This window comes from Schistocerca americana, chromosome 7 (assembly GCF_021461395.2).
Source record: "Schistocerca americana isolate TAMUIC-IGC-003095 chromosome 7, iqSchAmer2.1, whole genome shotgun sequence".
In the NCBI taxonomy this organism is placed as follows: Eukaryota; Metazoa; Arthropoda; class Insecta; order Orthoptera; family Acrididae; genus Schistocerca; species Schistocerca americana.
This window is the reverse complement of record NC_060125.1, coordinates 66,204,555-66,224,622: the sequence shown is the minus strand read 5'-3', so window position 1 is coordinate 66,224,622 and position 20,068 is coordinate 66,204,555. Positions and strand designations below refer to the sequence as shown.

General features: G+C 38.6%; 1 protein-coding gene across 1 annotated transcript in view; it reads right to left on the bottom strand.

Annotated features, from left to right (window-relative positions):
• Positions 1–1,482: 1,482 nt before the first annotated feature.
• The window catches only part of LOC124622302 (RNA cytidine acetyltransferase), a 91,066-nt gene continuing 72,480 nt past the window's right edge, over positions 1,483–20,068 (bottom strand). Inside the window, exons 17-20 of the mRNA XM_047147973.1 lie at positions 10,376–10,548; positions 5,577–5,813; positions 5,349–5,485; positions 1,483–1,767 (exon numbers count right to left, since the gene is read on the bottom strand). Coding sequence (XP_047003929.1) covers positions 1,680–1,767; positions 5,349–5,485; positions 5,577–5,813; positions 10,376–10,548 — 635 coding nt within the window. The 3' untranslated portion in view covers positions 1,483–1,679. The remainder of the gene's footprint in view (positions 1,768–5,348; positions 5,486–5,576; positions 5,814–10,375; positions 10,549–20,068) is intronic.

Here is a 20,068-nt window from a genome sequence, read left to right as displayed (position 1 = left end):
GTTTAAACCAAAATAACCCTTGTGCTCCTCATACAGCCAGCCATTCAGGGGACCCTACAGTTCTCAAACTTATGGTGTGAGTTGTGAAATCATAATCTGTCTTGACATTTGCACTGCCTCCCACTGTCAACACACAAATTCTCAAATTTCTTGATCTCAGTTGTAAAATGCTGACTTTACTGATTTTTTTTCAGGTAACCCTCTTCAATGGATCTGCTCAAGGCATAAAATGAAAATCTCTGCACAGAAGGCAAATACAATGGTTTCTGGAGGTGAATATCCAGTATGAATGAACATATTCCTAGATAACAGTATTATTGAACAAAGGTCTCACTTCCAGTACCATAGCTGTGACAGTTTATGACACTGGTCATGATATCAATCACAAACTTAATATATGCCTGGCCACATATGAAACAATCTTAAGAACTTTATTTAGGAAAGTGACAAAATTTTACAAATTGATAGCTGTGCATATTTTGCCCTACAGCTCAGAGATTCTGGTGATGTATACTAAATATCTTAGTAAGATACAGGGATCAAAAATGAGATTCCTGAAATCTGTGGATTGCTGAATAGGTTTAAAAATGATGATAACTGGAGAGAAATGAATAAAATAGAAGACCAATGAAAATAAAGAAAGCTGGCTCCATACTTGAACTGAATGCAAAGTGGAAGAATGTAAAAAGAAATTTTATCATACAGAGCACATGGAAAAACTTAAAAGAAAGAAACAAAAAGAAGAAAATACCCCCCCCCCCCCCCCACACACACACACACAGACACCATTCAGTTACCATGGAGAGAGATGATTTTCTAAATGGTTACCTCTTTTTTGCAAGTGCTGTCATGATATTTTGATGACACTCTTTCCAGCTGATAGGAGTCAAATATTTAGTGTAGTGATTTCTGTTACCTTCTACACTTCTGCACAAATAAAAAATGGTGATTCTTTCTCTTTCTCCTCTTCTACCACAAAAGAGTGCCTTAATCTGCTACTTTCTGTTTTTTAGTGCTTTTAAAAAGAGCACTGACGTAATGAAGAAGACATTTATCCATGTGCATTCATTCCCCAAAGCCAGCAAATTCTTCCAAAGTCTTACGAATGGCTTAAGCAAACCTCAAACTTTTTATTTCATAGTCAATGACTTTAGTCACTAGACCGCACTGATCAATGATACTGTGAAAGACAAATTGTTACAATGCTGAAAACAGCAGAAGCCAAGAATATTACAGGTTAATTTGCATTCACTGTTGATATTAAATAAAACCAGCAAAAATTTTAAACTTATTCGTGCCTTTCCTTTCAATCTGTCTGGTGACCATTAGTTAAAAATTAGCAATATCATGTTCATGCATGAAGTCTTTTCTTTTCAGATTCCTTTACTTGTGGCTGGACACAGCTAAATGACACCAAATAACAAATGTTCATGATGAAACGAAGGGACAAAACCTTAGAAAGTTGAGAAATACAAACACTACAAAAATTAACAGATATATTATTTTGAATATGTACATAGTCACTATTAAAATAGCAAACTTTTACAGTTGACAACAAATATTATAAACAACACTTTTTACAAAGTTTATGACTTTGGGGGCACAGGTCCAGATTAGTTTCAGTCCTCCTTGTCATACATTATATTAAGCTAACACTGTTAATTATAACTAACAGCAATTCAACTGAAGGACTTTTTCTCTTTTTTCTTCTTCTTTTTGCCAGAATTTTCTGGGATTGACGGCTCTTCATTTATTCTTTTCTCACCACTGAAAATAACGCAAAAATTCATAATCAGTAAAAATTATTCCATTCCATTGTGGCAGGGCGCTACAGCAACCAGTTTTAGATTATTTCAGAAAAGAAAAAAAAGAAAAAAAAAAACTGTCTTGGTTGCGAAATTATTTAATGTCAATGTTGTGTTTCAGCCTGTTGGGATATTGTCAGATTGTGTAAAAGTAGCTGGATATGAAAGCTATCCATTATATAGCCATGTAAAATGAAAAATGGACAGAACAGTATCTTGAACTCACCAGCTGACACTGCCATAGTCATAAAAAGTAGGGCCATGCTTACAAAAATAAATGCAGTACGAGTCGCATGCTGGATGGTGTCTTGGCATGCACACAGTAATTTCACATTAGTGTTTGTGTGCATGCCGAAAGGACATTGTGCTGCATGTGGCTCATACTGCATTTAATTTTGTAAGCATGGCACTATTTTGTACTATTATGGTGGTTTCAGCTGTTGTGTTCTACGTCCACCTTGCATTTTATATGTTTCTGTGATGGATGGATTACATAACCAGTTACTGTTGTGTCCATTTTACATTTTATATGGCTATATAATGGATGAATTACATAACCAGTTACTCTTGTGACCATTTTATATGGCTATATAATGAATGGGTCTCTCTCTCTCTCTCTCTCTCTCTCTCTCTCTCTCTCTCTTTCCTTGTGCCTGTGTCCCACACTCCGTAGGTTCGGCATGGTTATCATCTGATTTGGCGAGGTTAATTGAAGGGGTGGCCAGATGCCCTTCCTGTCACCAAAAGGGTGAAACGCTTCATTGACATCAAATAATTTCGCAACCAAAACTATTTTTATTCTATCATAGTGAAATTCTGTTCTTTTACAAGGAACTAACAACCAGAACTCTCGTACATAATGAAACCACTACAACAATTTTAAAATAAAAATGTTAAAATAATGTCATATGGCAGCTATGTTCGTTACATATGAAGTGCTTATTTCCAAAATGGTACACTTCCAGTTTTGTTCATTTCAAGATTCAGAGGCTTAAACATAACTGAGTGATGAGAACAGAAAGAAATGGTAAACCCTTGCAACAAGCAATGAACTGCAATATTTCAGTTATCTCAGTCAAAGAATTTCATCACTCAATTATGTTTAAGCCTCAGGTGTACCATTATTGAAATAATGCCTTCGTATATGACTCCATATAAAATGTACATTTAATCTGTGAACATATCTGTAAATGTGTAACACACATCAATTTGGAAACTGAAATGTACAGGGGTTGGACAAAAATATGAAAACACCACAGGAAACACATGCTTGTACATAAATTCAGATGCTAGCCAAACCTGCATGTTGCACTGTTGTAACTGACCATGAACAGCACCTGTGCAATGTCCTCAGTACGTTGCAAGTGTCTGTTATGGTCAGAACAGCATACTGTATAGTTGTGAGTGCATTATGTCAGAACTAAGTGAATTCAAGCGGATGCAAATTATTGGTACTTGTATGGTAGGTGCTTCCATAACCATGGGAGCCAAATGTCTGTGTTTCAGGGGCACTGACTGCATGCAGGGAAAGTAAAAAACATCATCCACTAAGCCACAACACTGATAAATATGTGTTAGCATGACAAATTGTCACTGGAGAGGATTATGATGAAAAATAAGAGGACGACAGCTGCTAGGACCACTGCAGAATGGTTAGTCGCGCTCCCCAAAACAATGTCAGCACCAAAAACCACGAAGAGAGTTCCATAAACAGGAAATTACAGGATGATCTGCAATTTCAAAACCAATAACAGCTGGACTATGGACCAATGGTAGAAAGTCATATGATCAGATGAGTTGTTTGGATTGTATCCAAAAGTCTGGTCATATTTACATCCCAAGAGGGAAACAGGGCAGGGGTTCGGTGATGATCGGGGCAGCATATTGTGGTATTTCAGGAGCCCCACGGGTATTCTGCAGGGTCGTATTATTTGCAAGGATTACCTGAACATTTTGGCTGATCAAGTCCATCCCACGGTACAACGTTTGATGCCCAGCGATGATGCCCTGTTTCAAGATGACAGAGCACCTGTTCTTACAGCTCACGTTATCCAGGACTGGTTTCGTGAGAATGAGGATGAACTGTCACATCTCCCTGGCTGCCATAGTCCCCAGATCTCAATATCACTGAGCCTCTGAGGTCTTCTTTTGAGAGAAAGCTGCATGATCACCAGTCACCTTCATCACCGTTACCTGAACTTGCTATTATTTTGCAGGGATCCTTTGAAAACCACATAGGACCTATATTTTTCCATTCTAAGGTGACTGGAATCTGTTTTGAAATCCAATTGGTTTCCTACACTATGTTACACATGGTAATGTGTTATGTTTTTGATGTTTCCATTTTTTGTCCAATCTCTATATATGGTACTGCTGTGCAAAATGTTAAGAGAATGATAATTCTGCATTTAGGTAAAATAGCACAGAAAGTAGCTAACATTTGTAAGCTTTTAAATGCTGAAGTTACATTTCAAACCAACATTTTTACAATGTAAATAAGGGACCAATTTAAAACAGAAGGTTGATAAACACAATAAAGCCGGTATCAAAAAAAATTCAGTGTAACAGAAGTTCTAATATGAACTACATCAGTCAGATTGGTAGGTCCTACAAAGCGAGGCATAAGGAAAACTGGTATGCTTTTCAGCTTCATAATTTTGAAAAGTTGGCTACAAGCACACATTCCATGAAACTGACCGATCTTTTTGGGAGGATAAGTGTAGAAAACTGAATGTACAGGAACAGTTAGAAATTACAATACGTAGCAGGACAAATGAAAATACATTTAGGGACAGGAGAGACAAACAATTTTTTAAACATTTCAAAAGCTTTTTAAGACATCAGCATGTTGTTAGCTACTTTGTAATCATACTCTTGACATTCAGTGTATGATGAGATTCATGCTCCTGACCATCTATGCAGAGATGTGCATCATCTTTGATTTCTTGATTATGAACACAAAATGCTCAGTCATGCTGTATATGTTTTTGTACCTGAGTGAGTCATTTCTGGAGATATACAGACTGTGCACACAAATAGCTGGTGCTGTGATACTGCCTACATTTATGGACAGCATATGCCAATCCACTTTAGTTTATTTTACATACTGGAAAATGATGTTTAAATGTATTTTAGGGTGGCATGGTTACAAGGGGAATAATCATTAAATTTTAACATTTTTATTTATATTTTTATCTTTATCACTTTCATAAGATTCTGGTGAAATAATTATGATGATGAAGTCTTGCTCTGAAACAATTCAATGTAAGTGCTTTTGCACTGTGGAAGGTGGTGCAACCTGCATTTTGAACATTAAAACAAAACAAAATTTTTGAATAGCATCCAAAACTACCTTACAGCAAAAAGTCACACAATCAAGTAATTCCTCATTTCTTGTACAAATGAATCTCACTCAATATCTATTGACAGTTTTTCACTATCAACTTTTAATTCAGCTATGAACTCCCCTCCAGCACATTATATTGTTGACAATTCTGAGTGGAGTGTTGTAACAAGAATGATCTAAAATTTTAATATGCTTACCTCTTCACAGAAATTATGCCCTTTGCTCCTTTCGACAAAGCTCTGTCCCATTCTTGTTCTGAACCTTTTATAACATACTGACTCAAATTTTCATTTTTCAGCCTCTTTAATTCTTCCTGCTGTTTTAGTTTAAGGTCCTGAAATAACAAAAAGAGGTTAATAATTTTCTAACTGGAGTCCAGTACTTAAATACTGTTTTACATAATTGTGAAATGCTCATATTCACACCTTCGCTGCTTCATCCAATTCTTGCTGCATCGTCTTCACTAAAGGATTTAGTTTTAAGTCTTGCTTTGGCTGCACAAAATCCTTTTCTATTGCTCGCTCAAGAACACCTGTCAGGTACTGAACTAATCGACGAATTGTACGATTAAAAAGACCCAGCAGCTGTGACACTGGCAACTCAAGCTCAGTGGCCAAGTCATCAGCTGTTTTGTGTTGCAGCCCCAGTCCAAGTAATATTGCCTGGAAAAAAGGTAACAAGTACTATTTACAAATGAACACAAAATACAATGCCACTACACATATTCAACTTTTATTGTATACTACTTTTTCTCATTTTCGATGTACGTAGTTACACTTCACTCTCTTAGCTTACCACGGATATCACAACTGTTTATGAAGGAAGGTGATACTACTGACCCCGCCATCCAATCGAAGGGGAGTATATCATCTCCCAGAAAATAATCTAACTCAGTTCTGTGCTTAAATTTCCTGACAGATTAAAACTGTGTACCCATCTGCGACTTGGGCCTGGAAAAGTTTACGGCAAAGGTTTGGCTAATGGTGATAGTTGTAGCTTTGAATAATGGACTACTTAAGTACAGATACACCAAAAATTATGTAGCATGTCCACATGCTACCCTTGTCAACTGTGCCACTGTTCCATACCACAATATTTTAATACCACGTCAATTACGGGTAAGGGATGAATGTATGACAAAACAGCAACTTGTTAAAATCATTGTCTGGTTCGGTTTTCTGTGGTTTCACTCAATGTGATGTCTCCTTTCAAAAGGAAATGGTCAAGAAGTCCAATGTGCACACCAGAGGGGGCGTGATGGGGGTGGGGGTGAGGGGAGGGGAGGCGATGGTTGAAGGAGGCGAGTGTCATCCCACATACAGAACAGGTTCTTCCAGATGCCAAGAAGCACAGGATGCAGCCAACTGCAGATGGTGGCTCATGTCGGTACCAACAGTGTGTGTCATTTCTGATTGGAAGAAATTCTCTCTGTTTTGGGCAGATAGCTGAAATGGGAAAGACTGCCAGTCTTGCTTGCGAGATGAGGGCACAGCTCACTATATGTAGCATCACCCACAGGACTGATTGCAGATTTTTGGTACAGAGCCGAGTGGAGGGTGTGAATCAGAAGTTCAGATGGTTCTGCAACCATATAGGCTGCAGATTCCTTGACTTGTGCCATAGGGTGGTGGCCTTCTGGGTTCCGTGCAATAGAAAATGGATCCACTACATGCAGGAGGCAACAACACATGTAGCAGGGGCTGTGTAGAGGGGACTGGGCAGTTTTTTTACATTGGAGTATTTTGGAAAATTACAAAAACGGCATCAATCCTGAAGGGTGCGGGGCAAGCACAGGACGAGTGTAGATGCAGCCACTAGTTGATGATCGCGAACTGCACATTACAGTTCCTAGTACTCCAAGAAGAGTGCAACAGAACTGTGCACTGTCTTTTTGGAGGTAATAAGAGGGCTGTGCTGATCCAGACATACACAAATGCCTCCCATTCAATCAATTCGGCCTCTAGGTGTCTGTTACGAACTGCAGTACAAGCCCCCCACCACCCCCACTGCCATAGTGTGCAAAGGACAGCAAGTAAACACCTGAAATGGAACTGAATCTTGGATTTTGTGTATCGTGTTCTCCTTACTAACAAGGGCAGGATTAAAGCAGAAGAATATGGAGGCAGCCACACAGGAATGCATGTCTCAGGCATGCAGCCCCACAAGTTAGGCAACAAACTGGGTCAATCATGATTTGTGCTGCTATCATATAAGGATGTCAGACAGCTCTCAGTGCTACTCCCTCCTCATGCCTCAGGAATGTTGCTGTAGAAGAGTGGGATAGGTTCAAGCTGGAATGTGTGCCACAGAGGACTGAGCATTATACAGGGTGATTCAAAAAGAATACCACAACTTTAGGAATTTAAAACTCTGCAACAACAAAAGGCAGAGCTAAGCACTATCTGTCAGCGAAATAAGGGAGCTATAAAGTTTAATTTAGTTGTACATTTGTTCACTTGAGGCGCTGTTGACTAGGCGTCAGCGTCAGTTGATGCTAAGATGGCGACCGCTCAACAGAAAGCTTTTTGTGTTATTGAGTACGGCAGAAGTGAATCGCCGACAGTTATTCAGCGTGCATTTCGAACGAAGTATGGTGTTAAACCTCCTGATAGGTGGTGTATTAAATGTTGGTATAAACAGTTTACAGAGAATGGGTGTTTGTGCAAAGGGAAAAGTTCTGGACAGCCGAGAACGAGTGATGAAAATGTAGCACGCATCCAGCAAGCATTTGTTCGCAGCCCAGGAAAATCGACTCGCAGAGCTAGCAGAGCGCAAATTCCACAATCAACTGTATGGAGAGTCCTACGAAAAAGGTTAGTTATGAAACCTGAACGTCAACTACCCGAGGCGATGGATCGGCCGCCAGGCAGCCCGTGACAGAGCACTTCATCACTGGCCTCCAAGAAGCCCTGATCTTACCCCCTGCGATTTTTTCTTATGGGGGTATGTTAAGGATATGGTGTTTCGGCCACCTCTCCCAGCCACCATTGATGATTTGAAACGAGAAATAACAGCAGCTATCCAAACTGTTACACCTGATATGCTACAGAGAGTGTGGAACGAGTTAGAGTATCGGGTTGATATTGCTCGAGTGTCTGGAGGGGGCCATATTGAACATCTCTGAACTTGTTTTTGAGTAAAAAAAAAAAAAACCTTTTTAAATACTCTTTGTAATAATGTATAACAGAAGGTTATATTATGTTTCTTTCATTAAATACACATTTTTAAAGTTGTGGTATTCTTTTTGAATCACCCTGTACTGTGCTCAGTACTCACTGTTATCCAGCAACTGATTTTGCTTTAGCTGATGCACAAAGATGTGCAATTTTGAACAGATTGCCTATATTTTTGTTACTGTTTTGTTTTCATTTTGCTAAAAAGTTATTTTAATTTCATAAAGATTATTCTTTCAGTCCCAGCTCTCCCTGAATCTAAGCCTACATATGTTTGCACATATCAAGATGGTGATTTTGGTGCAGGTACCAACAATCTGTACCTCAAATCCCTCAATTTTCTCATTGTCAAAGCATCTTGACATGTTATTTTGGAATCCACTTCTCTCCTCACATTTATTCCATTCAGTTGTTCCAAAAATCTATCTAGAACATACTTGCTTACACTTAACACCTTTCTGGCACATGAAATTGGCACTACTTTTTTGCTTCAAGGCCATTGACATTCACGTAATGCTACTTTTGATGCTTCATTTCTAGCATGAAATTGCCCAATCAACAATAAAAAACTAACACCAAGATCAGTTTATTCTTTTGAAATTGATCCAGACTTTGCAAAGGAAACCAAATTGGATCATCCCACACCAAGTGCACTGTTGGTACCTGCCTGTAAGCATCACCAACCACAATGAAGTTTTGCACAAATGTTCTACATGAATAAAACCAGGTTTTGCAAAAAAAAAAAAAAAAAAAAAAAAAAAAAATCCTGGCTTTAGGAGGCTCTCAGTAGCAAAATGTGATGTGGGTTCTATGAAAAATGGGCTGAGACAGCTTAAAATTGAAGTTAGTAGTAATCCAGAGAAAATAAATGGATCAGATACATCACACACTGTTAAAATTTCAAGGCTTTGTCCCTCACTATTATCATGCTACTTAGGTCCAAAGTTGGGGAAAAATGAATCACAATTTTTCAACTATCTTGTAACTGCATTTTTAAAAATCTTTTATTATTTTTTATGCCAAGTGTAGCTGTGCAGAAAAGTGCTACATTTGTCGGATGTTGATCAGAAGGTCATTCATTCCACATCAAGCAGACCAATTTTACGAAGAATAACTACATGACCATCTCCAGTTTGAATAAAATTGTTCATGAATGGTTTCTAATGAATAGAAATAAGCTGTGCCAAATTTGAGCTCAAGATGCTCAAAAATTATATGTCTTAGGAGGTTTTCAGTTGAGGGCTGAAAATTGAGTTGTGAGCTCTATGACAGTTGAACCAAATTTAAGGCAGAGCAAAACTGAAACTCTCTTAACTTTAGCCAAAACTGAAATAATTTGGTATAGATTAGTTGCAGTAATTAAAAAAGCACCATTAAAAATTTCATTCAAATTGGAGACGGTCATGTGGGTATGTTTCTTAAAATTGGTCTACTTGATGTGGAACGACCCCTCTGACGAACACTCAATAAATGTATTTCACAAAGTTTTTTCACAGTTCCCAATCATTACATACAATATTGTCCACCTCCATAGCTGAGTGGTCGACGTGACTGACTGCCATGTCGAAGGCCTGGGTTCGATTTTCCGTACTGCCAGGTATTTTTTCTTGGTGGGAGGACTGGAAAAGGATGCACTTAGCCCCATGCTGCCAATGGAGGAGCTACTTGACAGTGCAATAGTGGCTGCAGGTAATGAAACTGACAACAGCTGGGAGAGCGGTGTGCTGATGCCACGCCCCTCCATACCACATCCAATGACACCATTGGTGGAGAGCGACATGGCAGTCAGTTGGTATTGACGGACCTTAGAGGGCCTGAGGATAGAGTTTACATTCATGTAAATATGACACATGCACTTTCCAGATATTTTCGTCTGTGATTATAATTTTGTGATGTCTTTCACATGGATCAACTTCAAGAAAAGTATGGCTACATTTGAATTCAATCTCCTGTTTCTCAACTATTGTAAATAAAGGAGCAGGATTCTTATAAATCTTCATAAAATTCAGACAAATTTCCAGTGGTGATACACACTAAAAACTGTTACTTACTGACTGTACTGCTGATAAGTGAGTATCTCCCATTTGCCGCAAGAAATAAAGGCGTGCTAACATAGGCAAGAGATCCATGATCAAATGGTAGTCCACCAGATTGTTGGAGTACATTTCCAGACGTTTGATGTCATACTTGGTGACATAGCAGTCCAGCTCTTGCTGTGTAAGATCTGAAAAAGCAAAATATGGATGCCACATTGAAAAAGAAGGATAAAATATGCAGGACAGATAACTGAGTTGTAGTCTAATGAAACACTCAAAACTAGAAGCTCAGAATAACAGTGAAGTGGAAATTGGGTATGCATATAGAAATAATTGATCAAGAACTGTGGTCAACAGCATAAACACTTGGCAACGAGAATGAAAGGAAGTAATTCTTGAATGACATCATCTTCTCAAATACAGTCTAGCTGTACCAATTTTTGTTTATTAACTTCTGGAAGTGTTTTGGATAAACACTTTGTCAACAGTCAGATGCAAAAATGTGCATAACTAACAGTATTTACACACAGACATTATGGTGCAAGTAATTTTTAACTATCACACATTTTTACTATCATACACTGACTTTTAGCATGACATCTGTATGTAAGCGCTTTTAATCCTGCATATTTTCATATCTGACAGTTGGTAATCAGTTTATCTCAAAACATGCCGAGGTAATGATAAACAAAATATTTGTGCAGCTGTGCATTGTTAGTGAAGATATTATTGAAACTGACTACAAGCCATGGTGTTCAGAAAATATTTAAAATAAAATTAAGGAAAAGTGCACCAAAAAACAATAGTAAAATAGGACATCTTAGGACTAAAATTCAAATAACATTAAGTGATATGAGACAGAAAAAGAGTCAAGGAAAACAACAGACCAACAAAGAAAAGAAATCAAGATGAAAAAATGGAGGGAAAAGTTTATAAATACCATTAAACAAGATTATAACAATATTAGAGAAGGAAGGTTGCTACTCACCATATAGCGGAGATGCTGAGTTAGCTTTCGCCCATTAAGGCCTTTGTCAGCAATACACACACAGCCACATGCATGCACACACACACTCAAGCAAACACAACTTGCACACACATCTGCAGTCTCAGAGTGTGTTTACAGTTATCTGAGACTGCAGATGTGTGTGCAAGTTGTGTTCGCGTGAGTGTGTGTGTGCGTGTGTGTGTGTCTATTGCTGACAAAGGCCTTAATGGCCGAAAGCTATAATTGTGTAAATCTTTTTGTTGTGCCTATTGCGACTCAGCATCTCCGTTATATGGTGAAGAGCAACTTTCCTTCTCTAATATTGTTTCATTCCATCCTGGATTTTCCATTGTTTGCTTAAACAAGTTTAGTCAGCCCAAGATACCAAAAGGATATAAGGGGAGAGTACTCAGAAGAGCATGGAAGGAGGGGGGGGGGGGGGGGGAGGAAGGGTGCTAAGAGAATGAATGAAGAAATTTGAGAATGAAAGGCAGGAAAGACAATTAAGGTTCAACATCCTGTAGACAACTATGCCATTAGAGAGGAATTACAAACATGGATAAGACAATGATGGGAATGAAAACTGGCCATGTCCTTTTAAAAGAAATTATTGAAACTCTAATTTGAAGTGATCCAGGGAAGTTACATAAAACATAAATATGGATGGCTGGATGGAGATTGAAACTGCTATATCACACTGATTAGTAAATTTATTCCTGTGTTTCCAGTTTTTGTCATCATTTATCTGGCTGAACTTCCTTTTTCCCCAACATTTGGCAACAGTTCATTTATCTGTTTCATCTCATATAACCTAATACAGGGTGAGGCAAAAAGGACTTTCGAACTTTGGAATGATGTAGAAATTTATTGAGATAACTCTGAGAATTGATATATGTGTCACCATGCAGCAAACAATATCAAGGTTGATTCATGTAGTGCATCAGTACCCCAATCCACCATCAGGAGCACCAGCATAGTGAACAGTTAAAATGGCTGCTTGCACTGTTGCAAAGCATGCTCCCTGTGTGTTTTGGTTTCATGAAAAAATCTCTGCACCAACTATTATAATCGAGACTCAAGTGTCTCAAGGAAAATTTAATTATTTCTGCATCAATTGTTTGGTGCAAATTTCACACTGAATATGCTAAAGAACCTCCAAGCAGTCCTGCAATTTACTCTTGGCAGTAGAATTTTGTTGCAAAAGTTACGTGTGATTAGCTGTAACCAATGTCGGAAGAAACTGATTACTGGTAGGACATTTGCCGCGTCATAAATGGTAGTCACACTGAACCAAAATGACACTTGACACTTTTATGTGAAACTTGAGATTGTTTGCAACAAAATGACACATCTAACAATCCTGTAAGTTATCAGAATAAACTTCTGTATCACTGCAAAGTTGTAAGGTCCTTTTTGACACACACTGTATTTTGCCTCTAATTTTATTTCACATGTTGTTTTCCTCATTATCTGGTGGTAACTTGAAATTCACAATTTCTCAACTGCAGTCAGTTGTTCACTATAGCTTGTAGTGCTGTCTTTTCTGATCCCCTGTCATTGGGTTTTACAATTCTTATTGTCTGTTCATGCTGGTCACCTGTTACTGCTCTCATCAGAATTATTTTCCATTTCATAAAATATATTTAGTTCTTATTATTTGTCGATGTTTTCGATTTACTGTTTATTATACACAGTAAAAAACCCAATATCAAATATTTCCATTCTGGTGCAGCTGCCATAAGAACAATGCTCCTGAAAATTGTTTTCAACAAAACTGGACTTCTAAGTAATAAATATGAAAGAACATGAATTTAAACTCAGTTTTCTTTACAAAAGTTCCTAAAATGCCTCAGAGGTTTTTTTTTTTTCATTTTCCAACAGGTCACATTAAAAAGAGAACATACAACACTAATATGTAATCAATTCTTTTGGTCGATAAGTAGCTCATAAATGGCCCCACACATGACCAATAAATTCCTGGCAATATCGTCTGACATATTTCACTCGTTTCAGTCCCACCACAGGACTGATGTACCACACAATTTTGATCAGTATTTTCAATGGACAGTGTGTTATGAATTTGTGCTATGTAAAATGAACTGCTATGTTTCACAGCAGTGGCTTTTGAACTCGTATGTTGACCAATGCTTGGAAAAAAAGGAGGGAGAAATGCAATTTTTCAAATTTGCTCTGGGACACTTTTTTTTGGGAACTGTCAGCTATGTTACAGAATACAGTACATTTTTCTTTTTGTGTCTACTATTATTGCAATTTATACTTATAAAATACACCTTACTGTCTTTCATTCCCTTTTCACATATTAATCTTGTCGGTTATTACAAGTATTTACACCAAGTTTTTGGTATCTCGATGGGTATAGAAATTTTATCAATGGCTATACCTCCAATTTTCATAGCTATTGTTTTAAACTGCATGAGGGAAAATCACATTACATGAAATGACAAGGGACTTATCTATAGCTGTAAAATAGGAAAGCGCCTAAACATATAAATTAAAATGTGCACCTAAAATCACCTCATTCTGTTTGGATGTTACAGACATCTAGATGTTTCATAAATAGTTCAAAATCACCATCCGAAGCTCAGTGTATATTACTATGAGCTTACCATGAAATGTACTACTCCTTATTATAAGCAGAAACTCAAACTTCAAATTCACTTTTCAGTGTGTTCTGCTTCCCGACTATCAGTTGTAACATGAAGTCCTTGCTCCACATGGGTGTATTTGGGGGGGGGGGGGGGGGGGGGGACTTAATGATAAGCGAGTCACAGTCACAGCGGACAGCCATATTGCCATAGGTGGCCGATTTGTTGCATGAACTTCATCAGATTGCTTAGGAATTATGGAAAGATCAGGCAACTTGGTGGTGGACTGGAGTGATTCATCAGCCGTGTGAGGTCCTTAAGTTGTTTGATCAATATTTTCTTACTCCATTCTAGCTAGTGAAATTGGAGTCAACTGATGTATCTTTATGAAGTCATAGAACCATGTTTAACACCTGTATAAACTTTATTGTTTTTCAAAATCAGCAAAAAATAGTCTACATCGCAGAGGTTATTTTATTTCAAACGACCAGTGTCAGCCTAGTCTTAGGCCATGTTTAGATGCTGAAACTGCTCACTGAGGTCTACTGACTGTTCTGGACATCATTAACTGCAGCTGATGGTGTTACTCTGAAGATGGCCTAAGATTAGGCCAAAACTGGTCATTTTAAATCAAATAACCCCTGCGATCTTGACAATTTCTCTCTAATTTTATACAGCTTACAAGATCACTGATCTCCAAAAATGTAAGCAAAATTTTTTGTTTTATTTTGGTCCATACTACTGCCTCTCAAAATATGGAATACTACTTTTTCTTTTCTTTTCTAACTAGCAGTATACTATCCAAGTAACTCACTTTTAGCATAAGTCTAAGTTCAATAATGCTGCCCTAGTTAAAGACTATTTTCTTATTATGCAATACCGACTGGAAAAATCATTTCAATATCCAATATCAGAAAATTTCAATCAGCAAACATGCTTTGAACTGTTCTACTGGCAAACTCAGTATGATTAAGCACCACTCCCATAAAACCACCCCCTTATAAACTTTCCAAGGCTTTCTGATCCCCAACCTATACACTAGTCTCTTCATCCTCTCAAAAGTGGCAACTCCAACATTATCCTTATGGACAGGAATATGTGAGAGAGGGTGTGTGCCCCATCTCCTGACACCCTGGACTTATAGCAACTGCCTCTAAGATCACATTCTCCTGGTCCAAACTAACCTTCAGCTTCTCCTCAGGTGGTAGTGCTGTATCTTAACCTAATGGATGTCAATATATAACCAAAAGATTATGTAAAATCGAACAATGGAAAGTCCAGGACAGAATAACAACAATAAGAAAATAATAGCCTGCTACTCACCACAGGAACCGAGTAGCAGATAGATGCAATGAAAAATATGCTAGTGTTTCAGCTCTTGAACAGTCATTCTTCAGTAGAAGAAAACTCACACTATTCACACAAGTGCAACTCATACACACATGGACACTGACTCCGAGCTATATGGCTTGACTGTTACTGCACGTGATGTGAGCAGCAATCTACCTGGTTCTAGCTTGTGTGGGTAGTGGGGTTAAGAAGAGGTGTGTGGCAGGGAGGAGGGGGAAGGGGAGAGGGGTTAGCAGGGTAGCGTTGCAGCAAGATGCTAGTGCTGCCTGTTGGAGCATTCAGAGACACGGTGGGGACAGGGTTAGGCTGCTACGTGCAGCATTTGGAGGCTGTGCTGCATGGGTGAGAGGAGGTGGGGATTGGGGGTGGGGGGGGGGGGGGGGGAGGGACCACAAGAGAAGTAGAGAATTGGAAAGGACTATGTAGGTGCATTGTTGGGATAGAAAGCATTTATGGCACTGGAGTTAGGAACAAGGAAACGGAAAGGCAAGTGGGAGACAGGGACTAGCAAAGCTTGAGACCAGGTGGCTTACAGAAAAGATGGATAATATGTTGCAGGAAGAGTTCTCATCTGTACAGTTCAGAAAAGTTGATACCTTTGGGAAGAATCCATATGGCTGCAAAGCAGTCATAACAGTGAAGCACAGCATGCTGGGCAGCACATTGAGTAACTGGGTGGTGCAGCTGTCTCCCAGCCACAGTTTAGCAGTGGACATTCATGTAGACAGACAGCTTGTCAGTTGTCATGCTCATGTAGAATGTGGTGCAGTGGTTGCAGCTATATTGCTAGATCACACGGCACAGGTGGGTGGCAGAATACTGCTGTGGGAGGGGTGGGGAGGGTACTTCGCATTGCAAGGCACAATGAGAGGTAGTTCAAACCCTGACAGAGATTGTGATTCACTTAACCCCAACCTGGGTGGTACTGAGTGCTCATGGATGGCCAGACAATTAAAGGATGAGTGGAGAATAGTAGGTGACTGAGGAGACAAGCACAAAAGATCTGTTCTAGGACAAGGGTGGGATGGTAATTTCAGTCTGTGAGGGCCTCAGTGACATCCTTGGCATATTTGAAGAGGGGCTGCTCATGATTACAGATACAATGACCATGGATAGCTAGGCTATATGGACAGGACTTCTTTTCTGAAGACATGGATCCACAAACAAATCCATGGTACAGTAATGGACACCCATGTGGTACCATGCTGCATTAACCAATTCTTTGGCCATCTTGGGCATGGTTTCCAACCAGGGATAATTATGCCCTGAGGAGTAAAATTAAATTTTTGGAGAGGTAGGAAAAAATTCTGAATTATGTTTTGGCCACAAAAATAATTTATTTTTAAAAGAACATTACTACTATCACTAGGCCTATTTTGTACGACAGTAATACTGATTACATAAAAAACTAAACTAAACTCTGTCTGAACAGGACAGGAAGGCCCAACAGTACCAACCGGCCGCCGTGCCATCCTCAGACCACAGGCGTCACTGGATGCGGATATGGAGGGGCATGTGGTCAGCACACCGCTCTCCCGGCCGTTTACGAGACCGGAGTCGCTACTTCTCAAGTAGCTCCTCAGTTTGCCTCACAAGGGCTGAGTGCACCCCGCTCCAACAGTGCTTGGCAGACCAGATGGCCACCCATCCAAGTGCTAGCCCAGCCCAACAGCACTTAACTTCAGTGATCTGACGGGAACCGGTGTTACCACTGCGGCAAGGGCTTTGGCTACTGATTACGTAAGTTACCAATAATTAATTTTTTTTATTTCAAATACTAGCATTAATGTGTGGCACGATGCAGTGGAGGTTACAACTTGTGAAGAATCTTCCTCACATAGTCCATGCATTACATACATACTTAGTACCACGCATCTATGACAGTAAAATTGAGACATATGTATCACATATGCTGAAAAATATCATGAAAATGCCTTCTCCGAGTTGTATGTAGTTCCCACAATAGACCAGAAATTGCTTTATTACTGACTTCACAACAATAAACAAACTAACTGTCAGCACAACACAAAAGTAACTATGCAATGGCTACTGCACTGTTGCTAGAACTACACAAATTTAATAATAATAATAATAATAAATAATAATTAATTCCCGTGGAGGCCCGGGAAAAGACTAGACCTCCGGTATGTTCTGCCAGTCGTAAAAGGCGACGAAAAGAACAAACCCTAATAGGGCTAACCCCCCTTTTAGTGTGATTAGTTGGTTCAGGACAGAACTAAAGAAGCCTCGGACAAGCGCCGTCATGGTCGGGGATGACGCTTGAACCCTATGCCCGCCCACAATGGTAACGACACTGCTAGGCAACTGGAAAATGATTCAAATCCAAATAGAGGTGTTTCGCAGGATATGCTTCCTGCAACCACCCTAGAAGGAAAACAAAGACAGAGGATGAGATGGTCAGATGAAGTTAATCGACACCTCATGTTCTGTTATTACCAAGCAACAAACCTAGGAACCAACACAACTGGATACAGATCACAAGTATACACAACATTTATTACCAGATACCCAGAATTAAAAATTTTAACAGAGCAACGAATAGCTGATCAGATCCATGTAATAATCAAAAACAACAGGATACCCCAGTCAGAATTAGAAAACATCAAACACCAAGTACAACAAATACTGGAACAAAATAATGTGCAATCAGAAGAAGAAGAAAATACAGTAATGGACTCAAACATCCCAGAGCAAACAAACAAAGAACAACACGCATCAATTAAACAGTCAGAGGAAAACGAAATCTTAAGACAGCCACCAGAACAAGCACAAATAGAACACAAAGTGACACACATGTTAGATATAGAAGACAAATTTAAGCTGACATGTATAGAATACAAAGACACAAATACAGACATTAGACCATTCTTGCATAGACCGCCAAATAGCCCACAAGTTGAAACAACAATAACAACTATCAACACAATCATACACAACAAAATAAATGAAAACACAACTATGGAAGAGTTACAACTACTGGTTTTTAGGAGCACTCACTACACTAAATATACACACTAGGCAGAGATCAGAACCAACCAACACACAGAAGAAACCCACAAACCAGCATGGCAACACAGGCTACAGATCAGAATAGAAAAACTGAGAAAAGACATCGGACAGCTAACACAATTTATAAGAAATGAAATGTCAGAAAAAAAAAAAATGAAAAAGGTTAGGTAAAATTTCACAACAAGAAGTGATCGAGCAATTAGATGAAAAGAAGCAGAAATTACAAGCATTGGCCAAACGACTTAGAAGATACAAAAAAAAAAGTGAAAATAGAAGGAAACAAAACCAAACATTCAACACAAACCAAAAGAAATTTTACCGGACAATAGATAACACACACATTAAAATAGACAATCCACCAAACATAACAGACATGGAACACTTCTGGAGCAACATATGGTCAAACCCGGTACAACATAACAGGAATGCACGGTGGATACAAGCAGAAACAGATACGTACAAGATGATACCACAAATGCCTGAAGTGATAATTTTGCAACATGAAGTCACCCAAGCAATTAATTCTACTCACAATTGGAAAGCCCCTGGAAAAAATAAAATAGCAAATTTCTGGCTAAAGAAATTCACCTCAACACATTCACATCTAACTAAATTATTTAACATTAATGATATGAATATAATAGAGGGAAACATTCCACGTGGGAAAAATATATCTAAAAACACAGATGATGTGACTTACCGAACGAAAGTGCTGGCAGGTCGATAGACACGCAAACCAAATTAATGATATGAATATAATAGAGGGAAACATTCCACGTGGGAAAAATATATCTAAAAACACAGATGATGTGACTTACCGAACGAAAGTGCTGGCAGGTCGATAGACACACAACCTGCCAGCACTTTCGTTCGGTAAGTCACATCATCTGTGTTTTTAGATATAAATTATTTAACAGTTACATTGCAGATCCATACACATTCCCTGATACACTTACACATGGAATAACTTATCTGAAACCTAAAGATCAAGCAGACACAGCAAACCCAGCTAAATATCGCCCCATAACATGCCTACCAACAATATACAAAATATTAACTTCAGTCATTACACAGAAATTAATGACACATACAACACAGAACAAAATTATAAATGAAGAACAAAAAGGCAGTTGCAAAGGAGCACGAGGATGTAAAGAGCAACTGATAATAGATGCAGAGTGTGACATATCAAGCTAAAACTAAACAAAGGTCGCTACACTATGCATACATTGATTACCAAGAAGCTTTTGATAGTGTACCCCAGTCATGGTTACTACAAATATTGGAAATATACAAAGTAGATCCTAAATTGATACAGTTCCCAAACATAGTAATGAAAAATTGGAAAACCACACTTAATATCCAAACAAATTCAAATAATATCACATCACAGCCAATACAGATTAAGCATGGAATATACCAAGGAGACTCATTACGTCCTTTCTGGTTCTGCCTTGCTCTGAACCCACTATCAAACATGCTAAATAATACAAATTATGGATACAATATTACTGGAACATACCCACACAAAATCACACATCTGCTATACATGGATGATCTAAAACTACTGGCAGCAACAAATCAACAACTCAACCAATTACTAAAGATAACAGAAGTATTCAGCAATGATATAAATATGGCTTTTGGAACAGACAAATGTAAGAAAAATAGCATAGTCAAGGGAAAACACACTAAACAAGAAGATTACATATTGGATAACCACAGCGACTGCAT